Here is a 19,213-nt window from a genome sequence, read left to right as displayed (position 1 = left end):
GACCCCACTTCTTACCCTGAGACATAAAAAAGCCAGGCTTGAGTTTACCAAAACTTACCTGAAAAAGGCTAAAACGTTTTGGAAGAATATTCTCTGGTTCGATGAGACAAAAGTAGAGCTTTTTGGGCAAAGGCATCAACATAGAGTTTACAGGAGAAAAAAAGAGGCATTCAAAGAAAAGAACACGGTCAATACAGTCAAACATGGCGGAGGTTCCCTGATGTTTTGGGGTTGTGCTGCCTCTGGCGCTGGACTGCTTGACTGTGTGCATGGCGTTATTAAGTCTGAAGACTACCAACAAATTTTGCAGCATAATGTAGGGCCCAGTGTGAGAAAGCTGGGTCTCCCTCAGAGGTCATGGGTCTTCCAGCAGAACAATGACCCAAAACACACTTCAAAAGGCACTAGAAAATGGTTTGAGAGAAAGCACTGGGGACTTCTAAGGTGGCCATCAATGAGTCCAGACCTGAGTCCCATAGAACACCTGTGGAGAGATCTAAAAATGGCAGTTTGGAGAAGGCACCCTTCAAATATCAGGGACCTGGAGTAGTTTGCCAAAGAAGAATGGTCTAAAATTCCAGCAGAGCATTGTAAGAAACTCATTGATGGTTACCGGAAGCGGTTGGTCGCAGTTATTTTGGCTAAAGGTTGTGCAACCAAGTATTAGGCTGAGGGTGCCAATATTTTTGTCTGGCCCATTTTTGGAGTTTTGTGTGAAATGATCAATGTTTTGATTTTTGCTTCATTCTCTTTTGTGTTTTTTCATTTAAGACAAATTAAATGAAGATAATAATACCAAAGAATTTGTGATTGCAATCATTTTCAGGAAGAAACTGAATATTATCTGACAGAATTGCAGGGGTGTCAATACTTTTGGCCACAACTGTATATAGCACAGCCACATAGTATATAGCAGCCACATAGTATATAGCAGCCACATAGTATATAGCACAGCCCACGTAACACAGACAGCCACGTAGTATATAGCAGCCATAGTATATAGCAGCCATGTAGTATATAACACAGCTCACGTAATATATAGAAAAGCCCACGCAGTATATAACACAGGCCATGTAGTATATAACACTGCCCACGCAGTATATAACACAGCCCAAGTAGTATATAACATTGCCCACACAGTATATAACACAGCCCACGCAGTATATAACACAGCCCACATAGTATATAGCACATCCCACAACACAGACAGCCACGTAGTATATAGCAGCCACATAGTATATAGCAGCCACATAGCATATAGCAGCCACATAGTATATAACACAGCCCACGTAATATATAGCTCAGCCCACGCAGTATATAACAGGCCACGCAGTATATAACACAGCCCACGTAGTACATAGCGCCACATAGTACATAACACAGCCCATGAAGTATATAGCACAACCTACGTAATATATAGCACAGCCCACACAGTATAAAACACAGCCCACTTAGTATATAACACAGCCCACGTAGTATATAACAGCCCATGCAGTATATAACACAGCCCACGCAGTATATAACACAGCTCACGCAGTATATAACACAGCCGATGTAGTATATAGCAGTGTGGGCACCACATTCATGTTAAAAAAAATTAAAATAAAAAATAGTTATATACTCACCCTCCGGCGTCCAGCGAAGCTGTGCTGATGCGCGCGATGCTGCCGCCAGCTTCCGTTCCCAATGATGCATTGCAAAATTACCCAGATGACTTAGCGGTCTCGCGAGTCCGCTAAGTCATCTGGGTAATTTTGCAATGCATCTCTGGGAATGGAAGCTGCCGGCCACATCGCGAGGAGCGAGAAAGCTGCGGAGGCGACAGAAGGTGAGAATAGCATGTTTTGGTTTTTTTTTTATTATTATTTTTAACATTATATCTTTTTACTATTGATGCTGCATAGGCAGCATCAATAGTAAAAAGTTGGTCCAGGATGGGGCGACACACTGGTGCTGACTGGATGGGAGTAGGGAGGGGGCACTGACTGGAGGAGAGTAGGGAGGGGCCAATTTGCGGCCAGACTAAGCCTGTCGCTGATTGGTCGCGGCCTGCCGGCCGCGACCAATCAGCGACGCGGGATTTCCATTACGGAAGTTGCAGACAGACAGACAAACAGAAGGAAGTACCCCATAGACAATTATATATATAGATTGGGGGAGCTTTTTACTAGATTTCAGCTCTAACGCCAAATATGCACACAGTTTAGGCACAGCAGTTAAAAGGTTCATAACAAAAGTTTTCATTCACTTTATATGACGGCAGACTGCAAAATCATGACAGCGTTCAGTGCATACGCCATCATGATTCCCTAGTATTTCCGGTGTGAGCGTGTTGTCTTGTGAGACGCTATGCATGCAATTTGCATACTTGCGGTTATGTGCCAACTAGATGAGTTTAGCGACTCTCGATAGAAGAGAATTGTGACAGTGAGGCAAACACTGCTTCTGATCGGCGGATCATCACCACCAGTGAGAGCCACGGTTCCCATGTTGTCAAAAGATAGCGTGAGCCCACAGCAGTGATCGGAGGTATAAAGTTTACCGCCGGTCATTGGTGTCAGCTGATGGGACTACTGCTTCCATCAGCCAACACCTGCTGCCATTAATTACAGTGAGAGCAGGAGCGGCGGATGGGAGTATTCATCAGCCGGCACCTGTGCTTTAAATAAATCATTTTAAAAAAACGGAGTGGGTTCCCCTATAATTTCGATAAGCAGCCAGGCAAAACTGACAGCTGGGGGCTGCAACCCTCAGCTGTCAGCTTCAGCTTGGCTGATTATCAAGGATACAGGGGTCCCCACTCCGATTTTTTTAATTATTTAAATAAATAATTTTAAAAACGGTTTGGGGTCCCCCCCATTTTTGATTACCAACCTTGCTAAAGCAGACAGCTGGAGGCTGCTATTCTCAGGCTGGTAAGGGGCCTTGGATATTGCCCCCCAGCCTAAAAACAGCAGCCTGCAGCCTCCCAGCAAAGGCGTATCTATTGGATATGCCAATTCTGGCACTTTGCCCAGCTCTTCCCAGTTGCCGTGTAGTGGTGGCAAGTGGGGTTGATATTTGTGGAATTGATGTCAACCTTTGTATTCTCAGGTGACATCATGCCCATGCCATAGTAATGGAGAGGCTTCATTAAGACACCTATCCATTATTAATCCTATGGTTATATTGTAAATACACAGCCAGAATAAAGTCATTTATTTGAAATAAAAAAAACACACGTTTCCATTTTAAAAAAAAAAAAAAAGCAAACACAGTTATATTCACCTAAAACCCATTCCATTGAATCCCTTGTCACCTATAATAAAACAAAAATAAAAAACAACAATATCCCTCACCTGTCCATCGTACTGTTCCACTCGATAATCCATGTCTGGGGGAAAAACAGTTTTCAACCTGGATGGTGCCAAGATGCGACCGTCCAGCGTGAGAACCACTGATAAATGAGCTGCTGCGAACGCAGCATCAGTGACGTCATTGAGGTTACTGCATGTCACTGAGGCTGTGTTCCCAGCCGGGCTGAACTGTGGTGACCTTGGTGACATCCCTGCTAGCACTGTGAGAAAATGTATATATAATGTAAAAAATGCCCACTTTGTGCCTCTAGATTCCTTTGTGTCTCCATGTGTTAATGATGGGCACTTTTTGCCTCAATGTATTAACAATGCTCTCCTATATCCATTAAAATATTAATAATGCCTCCTATGTGCTTCTATATATTAATAATGTGCCCTCTGTGCCTTCAGATTATAAATAAGCCCCTTTTGTGCCTCTAAATAAAAGTAATTATTCCAGTGATTTCTAGAGACTGGGCTCTGATTCTTCCTGCAGTTCGTGGTCCAGAGCAGTCATGTCGACTGATGAAGTGATGTCATCGCACTGCCTGATGTCTGCCATGCGCATCTTACCTCTGGATCAGTCACAATCTAAACCCCTTCACGCCGGAGCCAATTTCCTTTTTGCATTTCTGTTTTTTCTTCCCTTCTTCCCGGAGCCATAACTCTTACTTTTCTGCCCACATAGACATGTGAGAAATTGTTTTTTGGAGGACGAGTTGTACTTTGGAATGACACCTTTCATTTTACAGGGAAAAATTCCATGTGCGGTGTAATACTATGTACTAGACAGCCATCACCTGCCGGGTATGGGGCGGGCTAGTTGCGGGAGCCTGTGCTATACACCCTGTTCCAAAATGCGCCATAAATATATGGTGGATGTCATGGAGGGGTTAAACCAGCTGTTCACTTACCAGACTAAGTTGTGGGGCGTGCACACAGGATTCAGCTGTACATATGGCTTGAAGACCAATATGAATTGAGAGCAGAGTCTGCCTGGGGACCTAGCTGGACCAACTTTTCATCAGGGCCCAGTTGTGGTTGCACTCTCGGCTTCCATGATCATTACAACTATCTATACCAGAGGTGTCAAACTGCATTCCTCGAGGGCCGCAAACAGGTCATGTTTTCAGGATTTCCTTGTATTGCACAGGTGATAATTTAATCACCTGCACAGAATGATTCCAGCACCTTGTGGAATGCTAAGGAAATCTTGAAAACACTCATGATTTGAGGCCCTCGAGGAATGCAGTTTGACACCTCTGATCTATACCCATTCTAGCTGCCTTGACAGATAGGACTTCATTATACAGGTCCTTCTCAAAAAATTAGCATATAGTGTTACATTTCATTATTTACCATAATGTAATGATTACAATTAAACTTTCATATACTATAGATTCATTATCCACCAACTGAAATTTGTCAGGTCTTTTATTGTTTTAATACTGATGATTTTGGCATACAACTCCTGATAACCCAAAAAACCTGTCTCAATAAATTAGCATATCAAGAAAAGGTTCTCTAAATGACCTATTACCCTAATCTTCTGAATCAACTAATTAACTCTAAACACATGCAAAAGATACCTGAGGCTTTTAAAAACTCCCTGCCTGGTTCATTACTTAAAACCCCCATCATGGGTAAGACTAGCGACCTGACAGATGTCAAGAAGGCCATCATTGACACCCTCAAGCAAGAGGGTAAGACCCAGAAAGAAATTTCTCAACAAATAGGCTGTTCCCAGAGTGCTGTATCAAGGCACCTCAATGGTAAGTCTGTTGGAAGGAAACAATGTGGCAGAAAACGCTGTACAATGAGAAGAGGTGACCGGAACCTGAGGAAGCAGTGGACTGAGTCTGGTGTGGAAACATCCAGAGCCACCGGGCACAGGCGTGTGCAGGAAATGGGCTACAGGTGCCGCATTCCCCAGGTAAAGCCACTTTTGAACCATAAACAGCGGCAGAAGCGCCTGACCTGGGCTACAGAGAAGCAGCACTGGACTGTTGCTAAGTGGTCCCAAGTACTTTTTTCTGATGAAAGCAAATTTTGCATGTCATTCGGAAATCAAGGTGCCAGAGTCTGGAGGAAGACTGGGGAGAAGGAAATGCCAAAATGCCTGAAGTCCAGTGTCAAGTACCCACAGTCAGTGATGGTGTGGGGTGCCATGTCAGCTGCTGGTGTTGGTCCACTGTGTTTCATCAAGGGCAGGGTCAATGCAGCTAGCTATCAGGAGATTTTGGAGCACTTCGTGCTTCCATCGGCTGAAATGCTTTATGGAGATGAAGATTGCATTTTTCAGCACGACCTGGCACCTGCTCACAGTGCCAAAACCACTGGTAAATGGTTTACTGACCATGGTATTACTGTGCTCAATTGGCCTGCCAACTCTCCTGACCTGAACCCCATAGAGAATCTGTGGGATATTGTGAAGAGAAAGTTGAGAGACGCAAGACCCAACACTCTGGATGAGCTTAAGGCCGCTATTGAAGCATCCTGGGCCTCCATAACATCTCAGCAGTGTCACAGGCTGATTGCCTCCATGCCACGCCGCATTGAAGCAGTCATTTCTGCCAAAGGATTCCCGACCAAGTATTGAGTGCATAACTGAACATTATTATTTGATGGTTTTTTTGTTTGGTATTAAAAAACACTTTTATTTGATTGGTCGGGTGAAATATGCTAATTTATTGAGACAGGTTTTTTGGGTTATCAGGAGTTGTATGCCAAAATCATCAGTATTAAAACAATAAAAGACCTGACAAATTTCAGTTGGTGGATAATGAATCTATAGTATATGAAAGTTTAATTGTAATCATTACATTATGGTAAATAATGAAATTTAACACTATATGCTAATTTTTTGAGAAGGACCTGTATTTTAGATGCAAAGAGGTTTATATTATGCCCCAATTACTTCCTAATGATGTCAAAATAATTTTTAAAGTAGACTTTACTATTTTCTACAACCAATTGAGGGATCAAAATCTATGCTGCAATTTAATATCGGTCTATGGCTTTACCTATGTCCATAACAACATTATTGGGCACAATGAAGTTATATGTGTGGTAAGATAAAGTGGAGAGGAAGGCTATAGATAATTCAATGTAATGGTGTCCCTCAATGCTTTACTGATGCACTAAATGTGTATTTGTGCATAACACTGACTGATACCAGGGAAATTCATCTTTGCTCTCCTTAATGGAAACTCAGGCAAGTAGAACGTCACTTTTCAGCAATTATCATCAGTCAACAAATGGATTATGGCGCATGACATATGTTTATGCAATTAATGATAAAGTAATCATTGCTACCTCCCCCAATTACAGAACATACAACCAACTAATTAGTGCCTCACAACTCTCTACAAATAGACAGATACTTAGGATATAGAGCTAATTTTACAACACTAATATATTATTTTGAGACCAATTTATTCAGGCAATAATCCAGCCAATATTTTTCTTAACGCAAGCTTCCAAAAGGTCATTAGAATTTTGTTGGAAATTGCAACGTTTGCCAGTCTCTGTGATTTAGCACTGTAAGATATCACTAATTTTATTTAGTCCCCCATTACAGATATAATGATTCCTTAGAAATTACCGACTAACCATTTTTAATTTAGTCTGGGGAAATTACAGTACATTACGGCTATACAGTACAAAAAAAAAAGGATTTGCCCCATACAACATGTCCACTGTTATTGGACTGTAGTCACACTGAATCATTTATAACCTTCAAGCAAAATGTCACATTAAATAAAGGGGTCAGGGGGAGTGTACAGTTTGAGTTATTCCGTTTTCGATATTTAAGCCTAATCATTTTATTATTATATAGTAAACATGTGGTCCACTATGATTGCCATTTTATCTCAACTATTTTCACTCCTTAAAGAGAATTTGTCACCAGGTTTTTGCCACACCATCTGAGAGCAGCATAATATAGGGGCAGAGACCCCGATTCCAGTTATGTGTCACTTACTGGGCTGCTTGCTGACATTTTGATAACATCCCTGTCTTATCTGCTGCAGATATGGAAGTTCTCTGAATGCTGAGCTCTGTCTAACCCCGCCCACATTGCTGATTGGCAGCTTTCTGTGCACACTGCACATGGGCAGAAAGCTGTCAATCGGTGGAGGGGGCGGGGTTATACAGAGCTCAGTATTTAGAGAACAGCCATATCTGCAGCAGATATAATATACTAAACTACCTGGCAGCAGGATTGCTAGTCATCTAATGATAATCTGCTCCTGATAAAACAGTGATTTTATCAAAACTACTCTAAACAGCCCAGTAAGTGACACATCACCGGAATTAGGGTCTCTGCCTCTATATTATGTTTCTCCCAGAATAACTGTCAAAACCCTAGTGACAGATTTCCTTTAGTGACATTTGTGTATAATAATGGATTCTCATGAAGTCATTCTTTAGCAACTTAACCATGCTCAGATATCGAGAGAGAAAGATGGTGCAGTTGGTTTTCAATATGCCTAATCCTCTAGTCAAAAGAAAAAAGCTGCTACCAGTGTGTCCGACAGCAGTTTACCTCCCCTTCCCAAATCATTACAAGAGCAGCTCCAACCAATTACACATGTGTATGGGGTGGTCAGTGAGAATAGCTGTTTTCTGACGGTACCTAGAGAGTGGCACAAGCTAAAGAGATACACAACCCACTTGGGGGGCACTGGGCACCACTATCTATGACATGTATGACCAAATTCATTATACAGTTAAACCATCTGCTCATGACTGGCCACTAAATAATCATTGATTTTGCTGATAATAATCAATTATCAAAATGATTTCCTTCCGATAGTATAAATGTATACTACATGTAATTCCCTCTAACTTACTAACATATGTTTTTCACATTACTGGTTGTTCCAGAGTGCAATCTCTGATATCATGTTCTTTGGTCTTCTCCTAAATAAAGAAGAAGCTAGTGAGCTAGTGAAAGTCAGACATGCTATTCTAGGCAACACAATCCTTGCACCTTGTTGACATGTTAATTGTACTCAGTGATTTGTAAGCAGACTCCCTAATGACAAACTGCAGGAATTTGGCTTAAAGAGACTTTGTTAGTTAATTCAATACTTCCCCCAAGCCAGGACTGTGCAGGCTAATATAAGTAGTTTTGTACCTTTGTTAAACCTAAGCACTTCTGTATTGCCGAGAAATGAACGTTGGAAGTGTCATGCCGGAAATGCTCTGGATGGGATGGACTACTTCCGTTGCCTCAGCTTCTAGCTACATCCTCAGATTAAGTGAACAGTCAGATGGTCGATTAACTCAGAAAAGGATCGCAACACAATGCTCGGACGGGCCGAGTATGACAGCATGCATTTTTATGCGGGTCTAGCCAGTCCAAGCATTGCATTGCAATCCTTGTCCGAGTTATACAGCCATCTGACTTTTTCCTTAGGAGGGCAGACATAGTAAAACTCGGACCAGTCACTTCCGCATATAGCAGATGTGACTGACTCCGTGTGCTCGAGTCATCCCTATAGCTGTCTTCTCTTTATATCAATTAGTCTGGTCTGTACATCGATCTAGAATAGTAAGCGTTGTGATTTTTTTCTCCCTAACAGACCATTGGTCCGTATTGAAAATGAGCCATGCTGCGGTCCGTGGCACAGAAGGACAGCACACATACATACAATACTGTAATCTGAACATGCCTTATCCCTGTCTTCAGCTGGGAGACTGACAGTGAGTTAGCGCTGCTACAGCTTGTCAATTACCTAGCGGCGGGTGAAACTGGGCTGACAATGTAGCTGGAAGCCAAGGCAGTGGAGCTAGAGCACTGGCAGTCTTATCTGTATTTGACTTCTAAAGTGTATTTCTAAGCTATATAATAATAATAATACTTCTCATAATCAGCAGTATTGTAATTGGTTTGGGGCTGGGGGGATTTAATGAAATATTCCCTTTAAGAGCCCATGCCTGGGTTTTGAGATCTTTTTCTGCTGTCTTTTTTCTAGGGCTCTCTATGGCCACATACTAAATATCTATTTATTCATTTCTTTAAACTCCAATTTTACTAAAAGCTCTCTTTTAACAAACTTTCAAGCTTTTCACTTTAAGAAAAGATAAATTGTCGGCCAGTTTCTATTTTAGCCATGCTGGCAAAGTGCATCCTTTTTGATCAGTTCACAGTCAGGGTAAGGCCGGCGTCACACTCGGCGTAAGACAATACGGTCCGTATTTTGCGGCCGTAATACGGCCGTAATAGGGAGAAATGTTCCCAAAATAGTGATCCGTAGGCAGGGTGTGTCAGCAGCTGTGCTCGTGCTTGTAACATGAAGGAAATGTAGGTCATTGACCTACATTTCCTTCAGTCGTGGTGATGCGCCCCCTGGTGGATGTCCTCATATGACCTGGAGCGTGGGAAAAAGTTCTCAGGCTGCAGTTCATGAGAACATCCAGCAGGGGCGCATCACCGCAACTGAAGGAAATGTAGTTCAATGACCTACATTTCCTTCATTCGCCGGGGAATTACAAGCACAGCTGCATTTGCAGGGCTCCTGCTTGTAAATTATTTTAACCCCTTCAGATGGATTACCTCGTGGGACGTGACGGGTCAGCAGAAGGTATGTATATTGTGGGTTTATTGTTTTGCCAAGCGAGGGTCTGCAAATGGATTGAGAGAGCAATAAAATATTAAAACAACCGCTGTGTTTATTTCATTAAAATACTTTTAAATCATGTGTGTGTGTGTTTTTTAACCCTTTCAAACAATTGGATTAATAATGGATAGGTGTCATAATTGACGCCTCTCCATTATTAATCTGGCTTAATGTCACCTTACAATAGCAAGGTGGCATTAACCCTTCATTACCCCATATCCCACCGCTACACGGGAGTGGGAAGAGAGTGGCCAAGTGCCAGAATAGGCGCATCTTCCAGATGTGCCTTTTCTGGGGTGGCTGGGGGCAGATGTTTTTAGCCACGGGGGGGCCAATAACCATGGACCCTCTCCTGGCTATTAATATCTGCCTTCAGTCACTGGCTTTACTACTCTGGCGGAGAAAATTGCGCGGGAGCCCACGCCAATGTTTTCCGCCATTTAACCCTTTATTTTAGCAGCTACAGCACTGAAATTTTGCACATACACACTACTAACATTAGTAGTGTGGAATATGCAAAAAAAAAGGGGATATGAGATGGTTTACTGTATGTAAACCATGTCTCATATCCTGTCAGGTTTAGGCAGGAGAAATGAAAAGCCGGCAATTGAATTACCGACTTTTCACTAACACCGCTGCATATTTCTCGCAGGTCACACTGCTGGTCCGTGTTGAATCCGTATTTTTCTCGCCCCCATAGACTTTCATTGGCGATTTTTTTGCGCAATACGCTTACAAACGCAGCATGCTGCAATTTTGTACGGCCGTAGAAAGCCGTATATTACGGATCCGTAATATACGGCTGATAGGACGAGACCCATTGAGAAGCATTGTGCCGTATGTTATGCGAGTTTTACGCACGTAGTTTCTGCGCTCTTACGTCCGTAAAACCCGCATGTGTGACGGCGGCCTAAGGGTCTGTCGACATGAGTCTTTGCGGTGTCAGACTTCTACTTTATTAATATTCAGCACTGGACTCTGTACTGATGCCAGCAGGAGTCCAGGGTATTCATGAGCTGCCCCATTTGCCCCTCCCGCCCACCGCCCCTTGTCTGTAATTGATAGCTTCTTCCCTTCACTTCTACAGAGTAGGATCTGTAAATCACATGCAGTTTTTGCAGCATTTTCTGTTTATTGGGATTTTGTTGACTATATAGGCCAGACAAGCTTTTTCCTCCCACACACTGGAGTGTTGTCGTCTCATTTAATGAGTCTTACATTGACGTTGTCACTTTCTCTCTCTGTATAATTTGGCAATTGCCACATTCTGCATTTCTGCAATGCTAGATAAATTAATACCAATATCTGCTGAAATTGTGATCCTCATAGTGGATAGGTAATGATGTGCGTAAACTCTCTGTATAGCACCGAGGAATATGTTAGCAGAAATAATCTCCTGCTGCTACACGGAAACAAGGAGGCTGCTCAGATTGACATATCAATTATTGCTTTATGCCTTGTATTGAGTAGTCTGAGAGCATCATGTTGTACAAGTGTGTATAGTTTTAGATATTCAGACTATTTAGATATTTATCTGTTAATGAACATTAGGTATTTATGTGCTAATGTGCTTGCCTGCCAAGCCTATATTCACACAAGTCAGAACAAAACTGATTTGTCAGCAGCAGACAGTCTGCTGGTGGACACTTTCCAGGGAGCAGAAGACAGATTTCTGCACTGCAGTGAGTCAAAACAAATTGGAAAATATATGAAAACAGTAGAATAGTAAAGAAATACTATTAAAAGATGCCAGTTTTCTGCATGCTAATTATAGCAAGTGTAAGGACCCATGCACATAGTAAAGTCACACATTATGGACCCCTGGCCACTGTGCATGCGGCTGTATGAAGTCATGCATTGGAACAAGCTATGACTGAGGTCATGCAATGACGATCCATAGTATGGCCATTGGAGTAGGCTCTCAAAGAGAACCTTGTCAGGTCCCCCACTCCCTCCAACTCAGCAGTATTCACTTATTTAGGAGTAAATTCCCGACCTAACTGTCCCTGTATAACATTCTTGTGTAAAAATTAGGTTTAATAAAAGCATTTATATTGTCTATATTGTCCCTGTTTTCTATGCTAATGAGAGCTTTGATTAGTTGATGGGACATTAGTTGCCCCAGACTAGTTTGGCCTCTTTCCATGTTATCACGCCCCTGTGGGTGTGATAACAGTTTGTAGGAGCTTATGCAAACCTCACCACACAGTTCGGTAGCGTTACTGCACCTCTGCAGCCAGGTATACGTTTTGCGGCTTAAGAGGTTCCCTTTAATCAGGGCTCGCTCACATCAGACGAGTGCCATCTGCTGGCTTATCCAATAGCGCTTGGACTAGCGTTATTCTATGGGGCAGTGCTGATCAGACCGATTCAGCATGAGAATAAAATGTCAGCATGGTGATATTTATAGCACAAATTGGATTGCACGTACCCACTCAGGTCTATGAATGAGTGGAAATCTCTCGGGTGATATCCAAGTGCAGTCTGATTTCTTTGGAGTCACAAAATGGAGAAAATGGAGAAATTTTGTTCTCCGTCTCCTCCTGACAGTATCCTGATGATACTCGCATCTGAGAGAATCGTAACACACCAAGCTGACACTCATCTAGGTCGGATCAGAGTATAACTGGAGTGTCATTAACATAATTGATCCGATTCTCTCGCATGAGACAGACTCGTGTGTCTATGACCTCAAAGTGAATCTCTCCCCAAACATATTTCTATTTGCACATTTCCATCTTAAAGCAAATGCAACTGCAAATTATTCTAACATCTCCGACACTGTACATACAGTTACTCTTCTTCCCGTCATGGATGAATTTGCTTAAAGTGCATCTCCATTCGTTCTTCCCATTTTAATGAGACATTTCCCACAGTACAATGTGCCATGCATCACTGAGAGGTCAACAATGATAGGTAAAACACTGCCATGCCTACAGAAGCAGATCCTTGGAGATATGACATCTGTAGGACAGTCCACACGACAGGACGTCTGAGCCTAGGAGCTGTCACACAATACCTGTCACCATGAAACTGGGAATAATGTATTAACTTAAAACAAAATATATACTGATGTTAGACACAGAAGTAAAGGACTTACTTTGCAAGCAGTCAGCATTTAGAAGATCTTGACATTTTTCATGACACTTTACACCACACTCCGTACACCTCATGCCCTGTCTCGCTATCCCCCAAAGTAGCCCCTCGCACTCATAGCAGTACGTTGGTGTTGTTGCAGTCCATACTTCAAAATTGTGTGGGGTCGTGGATGATATTGGATAAATAAGAGCTTGCAATGTCTTCTTGAAAACATGAGATTTCTGTTGAGGTTAAAAAAGTTGGTGAAATGATTAAATAGTCGGAGGACATTTTATTAATATTACATAGTTGGCTACTATGCAAAATGTTTAGAAAGCCTCCTAATAACTGTGCCTCAAAGACAGCGTCACCACAGGATAATAATGACTACCATCATTATAATATCCAGTGCTGATCTAAACATAGATGTTGAGTGAAAGATTTTTGTCTTCAGAACTTTTATAAAGTAAGATATAGTCATTCATTTCAAAGAACCCAGCAGCTTGGCTTACATATAAGTATGCCCTCCTCAGAATTTTAGAAGTCTTTTATTAAGCTTATGGTTTTGTATAACAAGACTATTTCTCTTCTGTGTTTGATTTTCATAAAAAGGTGGTTCAGAATTAGAAAAAAAATACTGTAGCTGTTTTCTACATGGGTGGGCAACACAGGGCCCCTATGATACATAATGATCACTTAATTCTTGATAACTCATCAGAGAACAGCCACAGTATGTCTGTCTAAGAACCAAGCTTAGAAATCCATTAGCTTTGAGTAATAGACTATTATAGTAATATAAATCTATTGAGTGACTACCAGATTTACCATAGGGCTATATAAAGGAAAAACGATCTTAAAGGGAACCTGACAGCTGATATATGCTGCCTCAAACACAGACAGTGGGTTAACGAATATGACATTTTGGCTGTATAATTTCAGTCAGGTATGTTTTACTCTGAAAGCTTATTAGGAAAACACATACTGTATATTCAGAGGCCGGACGGGGAACAAGCCACATGGGAGACTAGTCCAGAAGGTTGATCCCCAATGGCTTCTTCCTGCCCTGCTCTTTTTGAGTGACAGGTCCCTCATTATGTGTATATAGGAAAAGACTCAAGGGGAGCAGAAACTGTTTTTTCTCACAAACGCTGAAGTGTATTGAAGTAATAAAATACGTGACTAAACTGATAGTGCCAGTTTCTGATTCATGTTGCCCTTGGTTTGGGCAGTATGTATTAGTTGTTAGGTTCCCTTTAACCTCTGTAATCGGGTGTGGACTTTTCCACAGGGAATTCCCAGATCACTATGCACGGAGATGATTTGAGCATTGGTTTTATATGAGAAGTGGAAACTGGTATTTGGTAGCAAGGAGGAATTATATTCAGAAAGTGCATGGGTCCAGTCTGATTGAGTTTCCTTGAATATGTGTGACAGCCAGTGGTCAAGGGAGTTGGCATTCTTGTGGCAAGATCAAATAAACAATCCGGGTTAGTACCTGGAATTCTAGGATAATTACCTTGGCAAAGAATGGAACCTAATGGATTTTATTGATCAGTCCCCAAAAAAGGGTAGGTTCTTTATAAAGCTCAGAACTCTTAGTCATTGGTAGAAAGCAAGAGCACTGTGCCCTTTAAGAGGGAAAATGACTGTGCACGTGGATGGCCCAGAAGAGCATGGCACACTTTTGGAAGACAGAAGCAGCCATTGGAAAAACTATGGCAGTCAGGAGTATGTTTAGTCCAAGAGCAGATAAGCAGGTGGACTATGACAATCGGTATATTACATGCAATATAAAAGATAGTAACAAGCTGGGTTAAATTGCAGTGGACCCCTTTACCCACTCAGCCCTTTGCATATGGTTTCTTCACTCCTGATTTTCTTACCAATAACAGAGCCAATCCATTCTGTTGAATGTTTGAGGTTTTGTAGTTTTGCAAGATTCATTTTCATTGAGCTCTGCTTCGATGCCCAAGACAAGCCATGGGCAGGTGTAGAATTGTTTCTAACAGAAATGCCTATTTTTCCTTCTAATCTGCTTAGCACATTCAAAGGGTTTGTGCAATGTGGGAAAACTCTTTTTGTAAGCTCATCACTGGTTATATTATTCCTTGGATCCTCAAAAATTAGCTACAATCTCTTAGCAAACCTGGCAGCAAGTGTCCATTGTCAGTGCGGTGTTACCACAGGGACATAAAGCGATTAAACAGTTCCCATTGTGCCGGCTCCTCCAGATCATGACAGAATGTGTAGCTCCTCTCTGTTCTGATCAGTAGATTAATGATCCTAACTTCAGATGTCATCTGTTCATGGAGTGTTTGGTTACAAGATTACAGGATAGGTGATGACTTCTAGATTGGCACAGCCAGCCAAGCAGGGCACTCAGATGTCTTCTTCAGTCCAATAACAAGTGAATGGAGTGGCAGTCTAGCATGCGCCCTACTCTTTCCAGACAACGGTGCCCCATTCTAGAGAATGCGGGGGTCTTGGCAGATAGGTGATAATAACTCCTTGTAACTAGAATCCCCCTTAACTCAAATCACCAAGATTTATTTTGTTATAACCCAGACAACCACTGAAAGCAATGGAAAAAGACCTAACATATTTGCATTATACTTTGCATTTTTATGGTATATAGTATCGATTGCAACTGTTCCAATATATAAAACTTACCAGTTCCTCATTGTTCACAGAGGTTCGGATAACCATTGCGAGAGATATTCCAGCTTTCCGTGCGGCCAGTGTCTGTATGAATGTGGAAACATTTCATAGTGTCATTACAATGTAAGAAACTTTAGGTGATCTACACACTAGTAGTGAACTGTGTTAAATATCTGTAGAGATAAGAAACAGACGATTACAGATACCAGCCCTGGATACAGTATAGCTCTCTTACCATAATACAAGGCCTGGGCTGTCTGTAAAGCTAACATCTGTAGGCTACTCAGCCACGAAAAGGCATCATAAGGGTATGTGCACATGTTCAGGTTTTTTCAATTTTTCTCGCGTTTTTTCATGATAAAAACGCTATAAAAACTCATTAAAAACGCATACATTATGCATCCTATCATTTAGAATGCATTCTGCATGTTTTGTGCACATGGTGCGTTTTTTTCCGTGAAAAAACACATCGCGGTAAAAAAAGCAGCATGTTCATTAATTTTGCGGATTTTCTGCGTTTTTCCCGCTGTTCTATGCATTGGGAAAAACCGCAAAAAAAAAAGCGTCAGAAACGCGAAAAAAACGCATGCGGATTTCTGGCAGAAATGTCCAGTTTTTTGTCAGGAAAATGTCTGCAAGAAATCCTGACGGGTGCACATACCCTAAAACTAAAATTATTGCATTATATAGTATATACTGGTATGGGGGATTCAGAGGTTATTTAGCCCTCACAAATAAGTTATGTTCTCAGCTTTCTATCATCGTTTCATAATCCAATCATGCACCTTTCATGATTGGTTATTCTGGAATAAATTGATTTTCTTGTACAGATATTATACAATATATAAGTCTCCAATTCTATCAAATGCATTTTGTGTATTCATCCCTGCACTGTAAAGTAGGTATAAAGAATAATATTGTAAGTGATAAAATGGGTACACATAGAAAAACACGATGATTTTATGAAATTACATCTTAGAGTCTACAAATACTGTTGGTAGCATACCACTGTTTAAGTTCAATTAACATTATATAGAGTTGAATACATCTTCACTTAACCATGAAAAAAATCTGTCAGCAAGCATTTACTATGTCTTCTCAAGACAGCATGAGATAGGGGCTGAGACGCAGATTTCAAGAATGTGTCACTTATCAGGCTGTGTGCAGTTGTTGCAATACAATGAATGTTTTATCACAAAGAGATCATCACTGCCTGGACTACAGCTCATGTGAGCCCTGGTCCAACCACAACCCTTCCTCAGATAAGCAGCTTACAGTCAATAGACAGTTTACGCAGAAGGTTGTGGTGTGGGGGAAGGGGCAGCTTTCGGAGCTTTGCTACATGCTACGTCTAAAAACGCTGCTTGGGTCAGTCACAACTGCTATACCCAGTAAACTAAGTGACATGTCATTGGAATCAGGTTCTCTTTTCTTATATTATGCTGCTCTCAGATGGTGACAGATTCCCTTTAACTGTGCTTTTAAATGGATTTTCCTAGAACTGCCATAGATGACTTACCCACGGGACTCACCCACGATTAGAACACTCACTAATAACTAGAATAAGGGTCCCGAGGGCCCTGTTTGCCTTCACAGCACAATTGCAATGAGCTTGAATATATCAGTAATTGAGGATGGTAGGAGGGTGTACACTTTATAGTGATAGATGGTAGGGAGCACTTTAATACTATTCAAGTAATAATAATAATAATAAAGAAATAATAAAGATGTCAGTTCTCAATGGAAATAGATGGGAAAACAACTTTAAAAACAAGATGACTGATAGTTGAAGTAATACCGAAAAGATGTCAACCTGGAATGGGGGATTCACTAACAATTTAGATTATAGCATACTCTATTGTTACATAAAAAATTGAAAGTATTGAAAAAGGAAAAAGTGAGAAAAAGATGTTTTGGATGGAAAGCAAATGCAACACTGGTCTGATAAATGTCATGTGGAACGTAATAATAGTAATAATAACACTGGTCAACAGCATTTTTGGTGCCAAAGATATTTCATCGAATTTAGGGTATTTTTGGGGTGCTGATTCTGAATATGTCATCAGTTTTGCCAGATTGGCTCAAGTTTTTGAGATTTTTGGTATCTTATTTATAGCACTTGTTGGTAAATGCGACGCATCATCTAATTAATTTCTTTGGATTAGTACTTGAACTGAGCAGTTCTCAATATAGTTTTGTGTTAATTAGTGTTCTAAAAGTTTGTTCATAGCTTGATTTTTGCACTAACTTTATGTTGTTGTCTGTTTTCCAGTGAAAAGCATGAACTCATCAAGAAGAAGTTGTCTTAACGATCCAGACTCATTCTGTTACATTTGTGGTGAATACACACTGCCAAAACATAGAAGAAACATAACAGACTTCGTAAAAAAAGTGTATTTTGCCTATTTTGGGGTTATGCTTGGGGACCAAGACAAGTTTTGGGCACCACACATAGTGTGCAAAGCATGTATCGAATTATTACGAAAATGGAGCAAAGGACAAAGAAAAAGCTTCAAATTTGGTGTTCCAATGGTGTGGAGAGAGCCAAAAAATCATCATGATGACTGTTATTTATGGTAAACACAGGTACAGGCACATCTTCACAATGAGGGACAGGCCTTCTTGCAGATTCCATGTTACTCCCATTTTCGTTTCTTATGCTTATTGAATCCTTGCACTTGCACTGCACAGAAATAACAGTCATCATGATGATTTTTTGGCTCTCTCCACACCATTGGAACACCAAATTTGAAGCTTTTTCTTTGTCCTTTGCTCCATTTTCGTAATAATTCGATACATGCTTTGCACACTATGTGTGGTGCCCAAAACTTGTCTTGGTCCCCAAGCATAACCCCAAAATAGGCAAAATACACTTTTTTTTACGAAGTCTGTTATGTTTCTTCTATGTTTTGGCAGTGTGTATTCACCACAAATGTAACAGAATGAGTCTGGATCGTTAAGACAACTTCTTCTTGATGAGTTCATGCTTTTCACTGGAAAACAGACAACAACATAAAGTTAGTGCAAAAATCAAGCTATGAACAAACTTTTAGAACACTAATTAACACAAAACTATATTGAGAACTGCTCAGTTCAAGTACTAATCCAAAGAAATTAATGAGATGATGCGTCGCATTTACCAACAAGTGCTATAAATAAGATACCAAAAATGTCAAAAACTTGAGCCAATCTGGCAAAACTGATGACATATTCAGAATCAGCACCCCAAAAATACCCCAAATTCATTAAAATATTTTGGACACCAGAAAAAAAAATTTTTTTTGTTGACCTGTGTAATAATAATAATGCAGACGTAATGCAGACAAGCGATCAGCAATGCACTTGAGAACTGAAAACTGTCAGTAAGTGCATTGCTTAAAATGTGTGGAATTGCATATCTTCTCAAAGGAAACAACTCTTTTGATAAACTGTCATTCTCTACATGAAAAGTGAAACAATTTGTGCTGTGGGATATAGTCATGTACGGTAATTTGGTCCAGACCACTGTGTTTAAAG

The 19,213-nt window shown here is 40.9% G+C and overlaps 1 protein-coding gene across 1 annotated transcript in view; it reads right to left on the bottom strand.

Annotated features, from left to right (window-relative positions):
• UNC13C (unc-13 homolog C) overlaps positions 1–19,213 on the bottom strand; it is a 1,212,529-nt gene that overhangs the window by 858,315 nt on the left and 335,001 nt on the right. The window contains exons 8-9 of the mRNA XM_077263773.1: positions 15,710–15,781; positions 13,062–13,281 (exon numbers count right to left, since the gene is read on the bottom strand). Coding sequence (XP_077119888.1) covers positions 13,062–13,281; positions 15,710–15,781 — 292 coding nt within the window. The remainder of the gene's footprint in view (positions 1–13,061; positions 13,282–15,709; positions 15,782–19,213) is intronic.

Source organism: Ranitomeya variabilis, chromosome 5, assembly GCF_051348905.1.
Source record: "Ranitomeya variabilis isolate aRanVar5 chromosome 5, aRanVar5.hap1, whole genome shotgun sequence".
In the NCBI taxonomy this organism is placed as follows: domain Eukaryota; kingdom Metazoa; phylum Chordata; class Amphibia; order Anura; family Dendrobatidae; genus Ranitomeya; species Ranitomeya variabilis.
The sequence above is the reverse complement of the archived record's forward strand: the minus strand, read 5'-3'. Positions and strand labels throughout refer to the sequence as shown.